The sequence below is a fragment of the Manihot esculenta genome, chromosome 12 (assembly GCF_001659605.2).
Source record: "Manihot esculenta cultivar AM560-2 chromosome 12, M.esculenta_v8, whole genome shotgun sequence".
In the NCBI taxonomy this organism is placed as follows: domain Eukaryota; kingdom Viridiplantae; phylum Streptophyta; class Magnoliopsida; order Malpighiales; family Euphorbiaceae; genus Manihot; species Manihot esculenta.
Genome location: NC_035172.2, coordinates 13,064,691 through 13,078,938, shown reverse-complemented (window position 1 = coordinate 13,078,938; position 14,248 = coordinate 13,064,691). Strand labels below are relative to the sequence as shown.

Genomic DNA, 14,248 nt, shown 5'->3' with positions numbered 1-14,248 from the left:
TAAAAACAATTATATAGTTTTATTTTTAAATTACTCTATTAAAATATATTTATATTTTATATTAAATAATTATTAATCAATTTATTTTATTATTAATTAAATAAATTAAAGAGTATAATTTTAACTGAAATTATAAAAATTAACTAAAATAGATTCACTAATATTTTTATTAATAAATCTAAATAATTTGATTTCATAAAATAAAAAAATTAAATGAAATAATTTATAAATGTAGACAACATATTAATTCACCCTTTTTTTTAGTCAAATGTCAACTTATGACTATATTTATTATAATGTCCCTTTAATATATATTTCAAATTTTTTATTTAAATATTTCAATTTAAATTTCATTTAATTCAAAAATAAAATTTTTGCTAATTTTTTTAATTTATTGCTTTCTATTAAGAAGAAAAAAAGCTCAATTTTTTTTATTTTAAGCTGTTTTTTATTTTTCCTTAAAAAACAAAAGTTTTTATGTAATTCAAAAAATTTTGGCTAAATTTCTTAGTTTATTGATTTCTATTAAAAAGCAAAAGAAAAATCTCAATTTTATGATTTTAAACTAAAATTTTTATTTAATTCAAATAATTTTTTGATTTGAATAAAAAAATAATTTAAATAAATTAGAAATAAATGTATGGAGGTGAGCATTGCTTTATTTTATCTGGGGGAAATTGGAGTGGAAGCAACGAAATTTTGTAATGCCGTGTGGGACCTAAATAAGCCAACCAACCATCACACTTGTACAAATTCTCTCCTGTATCTCTTTCTCTGCACCAAGAAAAAATCTCGTTTCAAAATCTTTTTCTTACATATAAACCCACCTCCCCCTGCTTTCCTCTCCTCTCACAGGAACTTCTTAGAAAACACGACTCTCCCCTGTCTTCTTCTCTTGGGTTCTCTCTGTTCCGAATCTCAAATTCACTCCGCAGAAGCTAGCACAGCACTTCACCTTCATCAACATCCTCATTTTGATTTTTCTTTATCTTCCTTCGTCCTGCTCGCTCTCTCTCTTTCTGAGTATTGATTAGCAAGTGAGTTTCAGAGATGGGTTTCTCAAGCTTTGTCACTTGTGGTATCCGATTCTGTTTGTACTTCATTCGAATTAGCTATTAAATTCCAGACCAGATTCTCGAATTCGATCTTGTTAAATATTTTTAGAATCTTTTGACTAAATTTGGATCTGGGTTTTTTCTTATCTATTTGTTTTTTTTTTCTTATACATTTGATTCCTATCTACTCTTACCTCCATTTGCTTGGTGGCCCATCTCGAAATCTCCATAATCCATTTGCTTATAAATTCTTTAGAGAGAGCGAGCAGGTTGATTATCTTTGCCATAATGGCTGCAGCTAAAGATAACTCATCAAAATCCAAGAAGGTTGTCGATGAAACTCAGAGGATGACGAGGCAAGATTGGGAGCTTGACAGGGGCGAAAAGGAAGCTGATATTAACTTCCTTGAGAGGCAGCAATGGAAGACTATTTTTGGTGAAGCTTCCACGGCAGAAAGACCTCTCAGAAAGATTCATGGCCCTCAACGACAAGACGCAATTCAGTTCTCTGCATCTTCAGCTCATCATTCTATACCTTCTTTCTCTGTTTCTCCTAGCTCTGCCTCTGCTCTTTCTTTACATCCACCTTCTTCTTCTACCTCGTCTTCTAGTTCTAGACTTCTATTTCCTTTTGCTTTTGAAGGGTTTAATCAACCTATTCAATTGCCCCACCAATTTAGAACAAACCCTTCTATGCCTTATTTCCGTCCACCCCATCAATCGGCACAAAATCAACAGCAAATGATTTCCTTTGCTCAAAACCAGCAGCAAGGCATCGCCTGTCCTCCGTTTTTCGGTGGAGAATCTGCAATAGCACACCAACAGCAGCAGCAACAGATGCTACAATACTGGAATGATTCATGGAGCTCAAGCCCAAGAGGAAGAATGATGATGATGAATAGGCTGGGTCCTGACGGAAGGCCATTGTTTAGGCCACCGGTTCAGCCCATAAATACAACCAAACTTTACAGGGGAGTGAGACAAAGACATTGGGGGAAATGGGTAGCTGAGATTCGTCTCCCTCGTAATAGGACTCGCCTTTGGCTGGGCACGTTTGACACAGCCGAAGATGCCGCCTTGGCTTATGATCGCGAGGCTTTTAAGTTGAGAGGGGAGAATGCAAGGCTGAATTTCCCTGATCTTTTTCTCAATAAGGATAAAGCAATGTCCACTGCTACAACTTCCACAGTTTTGTCTTCGCCAACTGCTCATCAAAGTTCATCAACTAAGCAAACTCAAGAAATCCTCGACTGGCAGGCTTCAAATGTGGAGAGTATGCCACCGCCACCACTGCCACCTCCGCCGCCGCCCCCATCAAAACAGCCTCCAGGAGACAATCCTGACAATGATTCAGGAATGGAATCCAGTGGGGCTACAGTGAATGATGAGGTTCAGGCGGTGGCAGAGGGGTCGCCCGTTGGAGAAGGCGTCTCAGGGTCTCAAGAATTAGGCTGGGGTGACATGGCAGAAGCTTGGTTCAATGCAATTCCAGCAGGATGGGGACCTGGGAGTCCAGTATGGGATGATTTGGACACCTCTAATAATCTGTTACTGCAGGCACACCTTCCTTTTGGCAATCCAAGTCATCAACAGTTCAGTGATTCTTCTGACATACAGAGACAACAGGACAACATGGGCTCAGCTTCTTCTTCTTCCTCCTCTTCTTTTCCCCTGAAGTCATTTTATTGGAAGGATCAAGACTGATAGGTCCATCTCCACAAGTGGTATATTGCATGGTTCTCTATGTTTTGCTACTTTCTTATTTTTGGACCACCCACTCAGATTCTTTCACTGGTTGCAGATTTTTTAGGAAACCAACCTGTGACTCTTTAACCCTGCCACATATTCTTAGGATCAAGCCTACTCTTTTCAGGTTGCAGATTTTTCACAAACAACCTGTGACTTCCCTTGGAGCTCCACTCCTTCTTCCCTATAAGGATATCCAAAGCTTCAAACCACCTCCTTTTCCTTCTTCCTTTCTTTTATGACTCTCACATTTTTTTACAACTTTTTCCCTTCATATTATCCCTTCACTGCATCTCCTCAAACAGGCTGCATATTTACCAAGCCTTGACATTTTAGCTCCATGCTTCATAGTCATGCATTTACATTTCTAGCATCATTCTAGGGTTTTTCCATTTTTAGTATTTTACTTTCAATAGCTGTTTATGTTGTGTTTGGGATGTAGCAGCAACAGCAAAAGCAGCAGCAATATTAGTAAAATTAGTGCAGGACCATCATAGTAGTAGGAGACAGTTTTGTGATCTCCCTCTCATTTGGTCTGTTTTCCTTTCACAAGCTTTGTTTTTCTGCTTGAAGGGTGGAACCAAATATATTTGTAATTTTTGTACATTGGTGGAGTTTGTTATGATCTTTTATCTTTGTAATGTTATGTCTCTCTTTTCATTAACAGTATCTATAATCATAGAGCCTTAATCCAAATTCTCAAGTTGAAGCTTCTTTCCATTTCAAAATCTGATTGTGAATTTTCCCTGTATTGGATGGCAGCAAAAATTAGTAAATGTGCATAGCTCTTAACTACATGTATCAAGAGTATGGACATTGATACTCCCTTGCATTAAATAAAAAAGAAAATTCATAAGGAAAAGAAAATATAGTCCTTATCTTTCTTCAGAAAATAAAAGACTAATTCCTCCAATGGTTAAGTTGATCATAATGAGGAGTATCACAGCAGGGAATGTTTTGCCTAAGCATATTTCAAGCAGAAGAATGTACCTAGAAAATCATGAGTGGATCCCTTGAAGCTACAAACTTAGTGGGATTCAAAGCAGAATGACAATAAGCATATTCTGCACAATTTACTACTTTTTTTTTTCCTGGTTTAGAACTTTGAATTTGTATTGAATGCATGATTTTTATTATATTTTAACTCATCATGTTAGTGGAATAAAAAAGTTCTCTCTTTAAAATATTTAAAGTTGGAGTCATAATTGATAAGTTTTGTAAGTTATTAAAACTTCAACTCAATAAAAAAAAATCTAGTTTTAATTATTTTTTAAATGAATTAAACTTAAAATAATTTTTAATTTCACCTTATTGATATTTAATCCTTTAAATTTTATGAATTCATTTATTTAATGGATTCGTGAATATATTTGTTTAATTAAAATATTCAATAAAATTTATTACCTTAAATATAAAATTTAAAACGTATTATAAATGAATCAAACAGCTCACGAACGATTTAAATTTTGCCTCTATAAAAATTAGATTTTAATTGAACTCAAACACTTTTTGGTTGAGTAAAACTTAAGCGTTATTTATTTTATAATTAATTTTAATTGAAATTTAAATTTAGAAGTTCTCTACTGAGCTATAAGCTTCAAATTTTGAAGACTACACTAATATTAATAAGTTAAAAGTTTAATACTAATCGGCTAGATTCATGTATACTAGAGTATACTAGAGGTGAGTAATATTCTATTCAAATTGAAAAAAATCGAGCGAATTGTATTAATTTGAAATTTAGTTCAATTTTTTATTCATTTCGATTCGATTCAATTTTTAATTTTAAAAATTTTAATTATTTTAATTTGGTTCAGTTTTAATGAGAAAAAAATCGAAAAAATTGAACTCAACCGACTAATGATAATAGTAAAATATTTCAATTAAATTTTAAAATATTAAAAATAAAATAAAAAAATTATTAAAAATTCAAACCGAATAAAATTAGACGATTTGGTTTGATTCAATTTCTGATCAAAATCGATTTAATTCGATTTTTATAAATATCAAAATTTCAATTTTCGATATATTCAGTTCAGTTCAGTTTTGAACTGAAACGACTGAATGCTCACTCTATACACTAAAGGTTATATTCTCCGAACAAATATTAGGGCATCTTTCAATTTGACTTAGAAAAGAAAAATAAAATTAAGAAATTAAAAAAAAAACTTTTATCTTGACTGCATTAATATTTCAGAAATGGGAATCTCATATCCCATATTCCACCGATTAAGAAGTAATTTTATCTAAAACCAAACACCTTTCCCTATTAAATATGGCATAAAGCTTTGAAGAAGGGCAATTGACTAGATGATAATGAGATGTGGTGGTGAGGGGCCAGCGGCCGTCCCATGAGATCATCTAAATTTCTTTATTGAGACGGCACACCATAACGACGAATAAGTTATTAGAAAATGATAATTCTGAAAATCATTTAGTCAATTGATATGTTTAAATAATAAATTTAATAATATCTGATTAAGTAATTAATCAAAATATCTAGCTTGGTGGGAGAGGCAGCCTTTGATTATTTATATTAAGAATTCTTATCATCTCAATAAATAATTCCTTCTCTTGGCTGGACTTGGAACCCTCTGCTTTTATTTATTCCTCTTCAAGATAAGACAATTCTGGATTTGGTATTGGGGCTTAAAAATTTTATACATTCGAAACATGGTTGATTAATTTTTATTTTATTTTTCTTTATTTTTTTATTTGAATTTTCAGCAGCTTCCCGAAGTGTTGGGAGAGAATTCAAAAATTAATTTAATTGTAAGACAGCTCAGAAGAAAATTACATATAAATTTAATTAGAACCGGACAAAATAAATTAATAATTTAGATTTGTTTTAAGCATTAATAAGGTGGTAATTTAGGCAGTTTATTATTTTTTAATTTGATTTTGAAAAAATAAAAAGAAAGTAATTTTTTTTATCATGTTGATTATATTCTTAATTAGTAAAATGAAGTAGAATACTTTGATGCAACAAATTCCTTGCCCTTGTGGAATGCTTGGCTTCTTAATGATATCCATTTTACTCTAAAGAAAAAAAAAAAAAAAAAAGAAATGGACTATCATTGAAATGACAATTATATACGCATAAATATAAAATTTATTATTTAATCAGAATAAAAAATCTATTAGTTTACTTTTTAATTAATACATTAAAATTTTTTTAAAAAATTTATTTATTTAGTTTAATCGTTATTAGTGAAAAAACTATTTAATAGTTAACTTTTTTATTTTAAAAAATAAATTAAAATATTCTTAAAATTAAAAAATTATTAATTAGTTTTTTGTATCAAAAATATTTTAAAATATTTTTTTAATATTTAATGGTTAAAATTAATAAACTTTTTAATAAATTTTTTAAAACTCTCCAAGAATGTTTTTAAAAAATTAAAAGAGTAATTAATAATTAAGATTTTCCACAGACTAAATAGTTTTTTTATTCAAAAAGGGTTTATAAAACTTTATATTATGAAATAATTATAGATATTGTGAAAAGAAATTCTCAGTGGCATCATGTATATCAATTACGAAAAGTCAACTCCGAATATCAAATTTCACATATTACAATTGAGAAAAAAACAAGTTATTTGGCTACCCCATGAGGTGGTCAGAAACAGCCTAAGAGATATTGAAAGAACTGATCCGAATCTCTAGTTTATTTTTTGAGCACCTTTAACACCTTATCACTACCAAGAATTTCAAAGCCAAGCCTAGATGAGTTGTATACTAATCTGGATGGCCAAGTTGACCATATTGCATACAAACTACGAATAAATAAGTCGAGTTTGAATTGCGTTTGAATTGAGTTTTAAATATAATATCAATTTGTTTTATTTCTATAAATTTTAGTGTTATAACTTGCACTCATTTAAAATATATAAAAAATTTAATATTGACTCATCTTAAACTCAATAATAATATATACCAACAAATTCATTTTATGCTTGACAAACTCGTATACTCAAGACACTCATAAATTTAATCTGGTAATAAGTGCATTTGAGTAAATTTGAAAGGTCTCATGTTCTACTCTTCTATTCTCAATCCTCATTTAAAAAAAAAAAAAAAAAAATCATATACTCAAGTTTTAGCCTCCAAATCACCTCTCTCTTGGTTGGTCTAACAAAAAGAGATTGATAGAGGAGGCTGGGAGACTTATTTGGCAGTTACCCTGTGAGGATAGTGGAAGAAAGCTTTTAACAATTTGGTGGTGTTTGAAAAACAAGAAAAGAAAAGTGAACAACTAAGAAACTTATTCACTAATTGGTGATAGGTTGAAAAAGTCAACCCACTAGTCTCTCATATAAGTTATGATAAAGAAAATATCCATCCATTTAAATATTTAGATCGTAATTTAAAATCATTATTTATATTATTAGTTTCTAATATAATCATATATATTTAACAAAAAATTTATTTATAATTTTACAGTCTAAATACGTACTTTATTTGCAGAGTTAAAATGCTCTACACACTTATTTGATGAGAGTTTTTAAAACTAAACGCTAAAATTTTTTCTCTTTTCCCTTGCACAACCTTAAGTGCATTTATATATATCTAAAACAACAATTTAGGCACACATATATATAGAATTTAAGAGTTAAACTAAAAAGATGTAATTCTTTATATTTGTTCTAAGACATGTTCCTTAGTAAAAATATGTCTTTTGATGAAATTGAGTTGACTCACATGAGTAATTCATTTTAATTTTTAACATCTCCCATTCATACATGATGGGTCAACTCTCATTTCAAATTTTGCGAATTTCATACTTTATAAATTGATTTTGTGACTCGTGCCTATTTTGAAATCTTAATTGCTATATATATGAGAGGATAATATAAAATTCTAACAGATAAAGACATATTTATAATTATATTTTCCAATATTTTCTTGTTTATAATTATGTTTTTATCTAAAAATAAACATAGTTGATCTGTCAATGAACATAAATTAGTGAAAAATTTCTTTGTATTACGATTCACTTAATCTTAATTTAATTTATTATCTAAAAATATCTTTTGGGATCGAATCATTTATAATCCTTTAGTAGTAATCTAAGACAATAAGAATTAAATCAAGTTTTGAGTAACTGATTGAAGTTGTGAGGATACAGGATGAAGATTTCTTATAACCTTCTTTATAACCTTCAGAGCTTCATACAATATTAAGTAGAGACTAAACTTGTATTGTCCTTATTGGATACTTATTGCATACATGGTATGAATCATATGCCGTAATATTAACTTTTTTTTCCCACAAAGCATATGTCTATATATTATTCAATATTATGCAGATGATAGTTCAGACATCTAATGTCTAATTTTAATTTCATATATCTACTATAAGTTACAAATAAGAAGTCATATTTGGCGTTAAGATAAATTATTTAATTTAATCATATATAATTAAATCACTCTCGAATGCAATATTAATGCTATAAATTTTGAGCGTTCTATGTTATCAGTCTTAATAATAATGAATTTATAATTGTCTCATTTTCATTAGTCACTTAGACAATGAAGACAATTAACTATGTGAAAAGGTAAATATTTAATATGTATATAAATTTATAACATTGTTTAGGCATAAATACCATTTATCATTAATACTGTAATTTAAATGAATATTCTTGGGAGAAATTCATAATATAAATATATTGACATCTATGCGAACTCAATGATTTAGCAAGCCTATTATAAAAAATCTTTAATAAACTTTATAAAAGGATTTGCAATCACACCATGCTCTATGAATGTTCATTTCTTTCTTTGCTGAAAAACTTATATTTAATAACAATAAACTTTATATTTTCATAATATTTGGGATTCTTAGTATAAGCTATTATAGCTTCACTATCATAATAGATTATGAATGGTTCAATAACTCTATTACATATACCTAATTATTATAACAATCATTACACTTAATCCATTTTCCATTTGAGCCAAAATGGTTAACCCAAATTATTTGGCTAAAATGGTTAACCTAAATTATTTAGTAGTTATTAAGTTAGAATTTATATATTACCAACTTAATTAGTAAAAAATAAAAAAAAATATAAGTTGCATGATTAAAAAAAATTATGCAGGCTGTGGGGTTCGAACCCACGCGTACTTATGTACAGAAGATCTTAAGTCTTCCCCCTTAACCTCTCGGGCAAACCTGCATTGCTATCTAAGTTTGTCTTTTAAATTACAAATCAAAGTATTTTCGTATTTTAGAATTAAAATCAGAACATTATAGCGAGCAAACATCCGTTACTAACTTTGAACGAGCAGTAACAGTTTATCCATTATTAATTTGTTATTATTTTTTAACGGATCAGTAACAACTTTATCCATTACTAATCTATTACTATTTATAAAATTATAAAAAAAAATATTGCAAATTATATATTCTAACCAAATAATTTAACCCATAAATACACTCAACTATTTCAACTCATTACAATAATAAATGTGAAAACCAATGTCATACATATCATGAATGAACTGGAATATAATATTATATATAATGTAAATCAATTCAAACATATATCCAAGTATCCAGTTGAGCAATTTTAAACTAAAAAGTTGGTGACGGATGTTTTAATTAAAATGAAGAGTTAATTGATCCTCTCTAATATTTTATATATATATATATATATATATAATGTTTAAATTGATATTTCATAAATCTCATTATTGAAAAACAAAAGTTAATTAACCTTTTATTTAATTAAAAAAATCTTGTCCTAAAATTTTTTTTATTGTATATTACCCTTTTTTTAAAAAAATAATCTGCTGCTGATCTTAATTGTTTTTGAAAAAATTCAATATAAATATTTAATTTACAATTATCAAATCCTTTTAAAATCAATAAACAATAAAATTATGAGTCAAGAAATTATGTTTTTCATCATATATTTAATTTTAATAAAATTCAACTTCAAATTGTTACAACAGTAGGAATGTTTATTCTCAATGAACCAATAATATTGGTATGTAAAAAATTCAATAATAAATTGAAAAAAAATGACACTCACGGATTTAGCTTGGTGGTGAGTGCATTTGAAAAATTCTAAGAGGTCTAAGGTACTACTCCTCCAATCCTCAATTCCTATTTCAAAAAGAAATAATTTAAAAATAATTTTAAATTTACATTAATATCAAAAAAAGATGTTACAACAGTAGGAATGTTTATTCTCAATGAACCAATAATATTGGTATGTAAAAAATTCAATAATAACACTCACGGGTTTAGCAAGGTTTAAGGTTCTACTCCTCCAATTCTCAATTCTTATTTCAAAAAAATGATTTAAAAGTAATTTTAAATTTACATTAATATCAAAAAAAGATGTTACAATAGTATAAATTTTTATTCTCTCAATTTCTATTTCAAAAAAAAAATGATTTAAAAGTAATTTTAAATTTACATTAACATCAAAAAAAGATGTTACAACAGTTTAAAAGTAAAGGTTTAAAAGTAATTTTAAATTTACATTAATATCAAAAAAAATATGCAGGCTGAGGGTTCAAACCCACGCATACTTAAAATGTACAAAAGATCTTAAGTCTTCCCCCTTAACCTCTCAGGCAAACTTACGTTGTTGAGAAAAATGTAATTTTCCCAAGAATTATTGAAGAAGGGGCATATTCGAGAGAGCATTAGCCCCTGTAGAGTCCCTACCTTATTAGTTCCAAAGAAATATGGAACTTGAAGAATGTGCGTGGATAGCAGGGCCCTCAACAAAATTACAATTCAATATTGATTTCCTATTCTGCGGCTGCATAACATGTTGGATCAGCTATCCGAGTTTAAAGCCTTCTCTAAGATCGACCTTAAAAGTGGGTATCACTAAGTTTGGTTTGAGAATGGAGATGAATGGAAGACAGCCTTCAAGACTAAGGAAGGCTTGTACAAGTGGTTGGTTATGCCCTTTGGTTTGATGAATGCACCTAGTATGTTCATGCGACTTATGAACCAGGTTTTGCGTCCTTTCTTATGCAAATTTATGGTTATTTATTTTGATGATATCTTGATTTTTAGTCACAACAAAGAAGAATATTTACATCACCTTCGTCAAGTCATGACAGCCTTGCAAGAAAGTGAGCTGGTTATTAATCTAAAAAAATGCATCTATATGACAGAGTTCATGCGACTTATGAACCAGGTTTTGCGTCCTTTCTTATGCAAATTTATGGTTATTTATTTTGATGATATCTTGATTTTTAGTCACAACAAAGAAGAATATTTACATCACCTTCGTCAAGTCATGACAGCCTTGCAAGAAAGTGAGCTGGTTATTAATCTAAAAAAATGCATCTATATGACAGAGTGCATTCTATTCCTGGGATTTGTTGTTAGTGCAGAAGGGATACATGTTGATGAGAAGAAGATAAAAAAAATACGGAATTGGCCCATTCCCAAAACTATTTCTGAAATTCGCAGCTTTTATGGCCTTACTACTTTCTATCGATGGTTTATCAGAAATTTCAGCAGCATCGTTACCCCTATCACAAATTATTTGAAGAAAGAGAGAGTGTAGAAATTTACTTGGACTGACACTGCCAACAAGAGTTTTGAATAGATTAAAGATAAGCTTACTTCTGTCCTTATTCGTGCTCTACCCGATTTTGATAAACTATTTAAGGTTGAATGTGATGCTTGTGGAGTTGGGATTGGCATAGTATTGTCGCAGTCTAAAAGGCCTATTTCCTTCTTTAGTGAGAAATTGAATAAAGCTAGGAAGAAGTGATCTACTTATGAGCAAAAGTTATATGCAGTATTGCAGGCCTTTAAAACTTGGGAGCAGTATCTGATGGGGCGAGAGTTTATTATTCACACAGATCATCAATCTTTGATTCACTTTAAAAATAAAAAACATATGAATAAGATGCATGCTCAATGGGCAGCTTATTTTGAAGCCTTTCATTATGTCATAAAATATAAGGTTGGCTATAGTAATAAGGTGGCATACGCTTTGAGTAGGAGGATTGCTCTGTTGATTACAGTTAATCAGGAGGTTGTAGGTTTTGAATTTCTGAAGGATTTGTATGCTTCAGATGATGATTTTGCTGATATATGAGCTAAAGTCCAGACTCACCAGCCTGCTGATAGGTTCTTGATACATGATGGCTTTCTTTTTAAGGAGAACAGGAATTGGACAAACTGAAGTGGTGAATTGTACTCTTGGCAATCTTTTGTGCTGCATCTGCAGTAATAAGAAAACTGCTTGGGATCTTGCTCTTGGCCAAGTAGAATTTGCTTACAACAGTGTTGTCCACAGCTCCACAAAGATGTCAGCCTTTGCGGTTAGTACAGGAAAATTCTAGTGCATACAGTTAATCTTATTGCCCTTCCTACAGGTTCTCACAACAGTATTGCAGCAAGCAACTTGGCAAAGCAGCAAGCAACTTAGCAAAGCAGCAAGCAACTTAGCAAAGTAGCATGTGGATGTTTTCAAACAGGTACAATAATGCCTTACAGAAGCCAATGACAATTATAAAGCTACAGTTGATAAACATAGGCATTTCAAGTCCTTCAATATCGGTGATCAAGTTATGGTGTATTTACGCAAGGAACGTGGTGGAGGACAGAAGAAGTTTGACCCCAAGAAGATTAGTCCATTTGAGATTATTCAGAAGATTAATGACAATGCCTATATTCTTGACCTCCCAAATGAGATGAAAATTTCTAAGACAATTAACGTGGTGGATCTATTTCAGTAATACCCTGCTGATGACAACTCAAAGTCGAGTTCTTTACAAGTGGAAGGGAATGATACAGAGCAATTAATCTTGGACTTTACAGCAGACTTGGATCGGACATAACTTTTGCTGCCGACGTCTGATGGAGACTCACGATAGCTTTTTGGAAAGATAATTTCGAGACACACGACTTTCAAAAGTGTGATGAGAGCCGAAGGCCCGTCACAAAACTCGAGACAAAAATTCTACCGTTTAGTAGTCAATTTTACATTTTAATTATTTTTTTTTGGATATTTTTATGACTTTACATATTAAGGTTTTTGTTATTATAAATAGCCTTTCCTTAGCTATTTAAAATACTTTTCAATCTTTTAAAAAATTTCAATAAAACTTTTCGATTTTTAATCTCTTGTTTCTATTATTTCGTCTTAACCAAATGTTATTGGTTAAAATTTCCGACGGAGTGTAATCAGTCCTATATCATAAAGCCACTAGGTTATTTCCCTTTTTGATTATCGCCATGACAAGCTTCGCTTTGTTGCTCCCCACTTGGTTATTCACTTTGTACCAATTTGTTGCAACTTCTCATATTTACCTCATATACATAACGACTCTTGTAAAGCTAATTATAACATGATATTCAACAAATATACATCAGCCAATACCCAACATGGGAATATGCAATCCATTTTACAACAATCAAATCAAACAATAAAGTAAGAAAAAAAAAACACAAATAAATTGAAATTATTCATTTAGGAGTAACCTCAGTAAACGAAAAAATCATCTGGGATGATTAACAATGACGGTGAGACCACAAGAAGATGTGAGGTTGTGAAGGTTAAGGGATGTGCAAACAAATAACAAAGTGAAGAAGAAGTATTCTTTATTAATGTGAAGACTTCATCACACCATGAATATCAGTATACATTCAGCTTAAATAAAAGATTAATAACTAAGTTTGCTAGAAAAGTGGAGAAAAATAATGAAAAACCTCACTTGAAAGAGAACGGATCACCCAAAGAATCTCAACCACAAAGACTCATCCAAATAACATTATTTACAAATTACACCTTATCACTCCCGTACTCAAGCCTAAACACAGCATCCTTATCTCTCCTGAGGGGTGGATTCGTCCTTATTACTCCCTGAGTTAATATCCCCCCTCAAACTTTGTCCAGGGTGAAGACATAGTTTGCGTCGAAATTGTGCTAGGCGAGCCTTTGTCATTGACTTTGTAAATATATCAGCTACTTGATAGGCTGAGGGAATATATCTTGTGATCAAAACTCCTTGAGCAACACGCTCTCTAACATAGTGATAGTCAAGAGCTACATGTTTACTGCGTGAATGTAATACTGGATTGACTGTCAAATGTAGTGCACTAATATTATCGCCATATAAGACTGGTGGCTGCCTTGGATAAATTTGTAAATCCTGTAAAAGATATCCAAGCCATGTAAGCTCGGCTGCTGTGTGTGCCATGGAACGATACTCGGCCTCAGTGCTCGAACGCGCAACTGTGTGTTGTTTCTTGGCACACCAGGAAAGGATATTGCTACCAAGAAACGTACAATAGCCTGTAGTTGACCGCCGTGTGGTTGGACAGCCCGCCCAGTCTGCATCTGAAAAGGCACTAAGAACAAGTGAGGTATCTTTTTTAAATAATAAGCCAAAATGAATCGTGCCTTTGAGATATCGTAATATACGGCGGACAATTCTTAAGTGAGACAATGTGGGACT

The 14,248-nt window shown here is 30.8% G+C and overlaps 1 protein-coding gene and 1 non-coding gene across 2 annotated transcripts; one reads left to right on the top strand and one right to left on the bottom strand.

The window, feature by feature from the left end:
• The first annotated feature begins 779 nt into the window (after nucleotides 1-779).
• Nucleotides 780-3,504, top strand: LOC110628776 (ethylene-responsive transcription factor ERF053). Its single transcript, XM_021775576.1, has one exon. The coding sequence runs from the start codon at nucleotides 1,344-1,346 to the stop codon at nucleotides 2,757-2,759; it is 1,416 nt and encodes a 471-aa protein (XP_021631268.1). The 5' UTR covers nucleotides 780-1,343; the 3' UTR covers nucleotides 2,760-3,504.
• A 5,395-nt stretch (nucleotides 3,505-8,899) lies between these two features.
• On the bottom strand, nucleotides 8,900-8,982 carry TRNAL-UAA. Its single transcript has one exon. It is a non-coding gene; the product is annotated as a tRNA-Leu (tRNA).
• Nucleotides 8,983-14,248: the final 5,266 nt, after the last annotated feature.

Bases quoted from the DNA above. Each gene is read 5' to 3' on its own strand.
- LOC110628776 (XM_021775576.1), top strand. From the start codon at position 1,344: ATGGCTGCAGCTAAAGATAACTCATCAAAATCCAAGAAGGTTGTCGAT.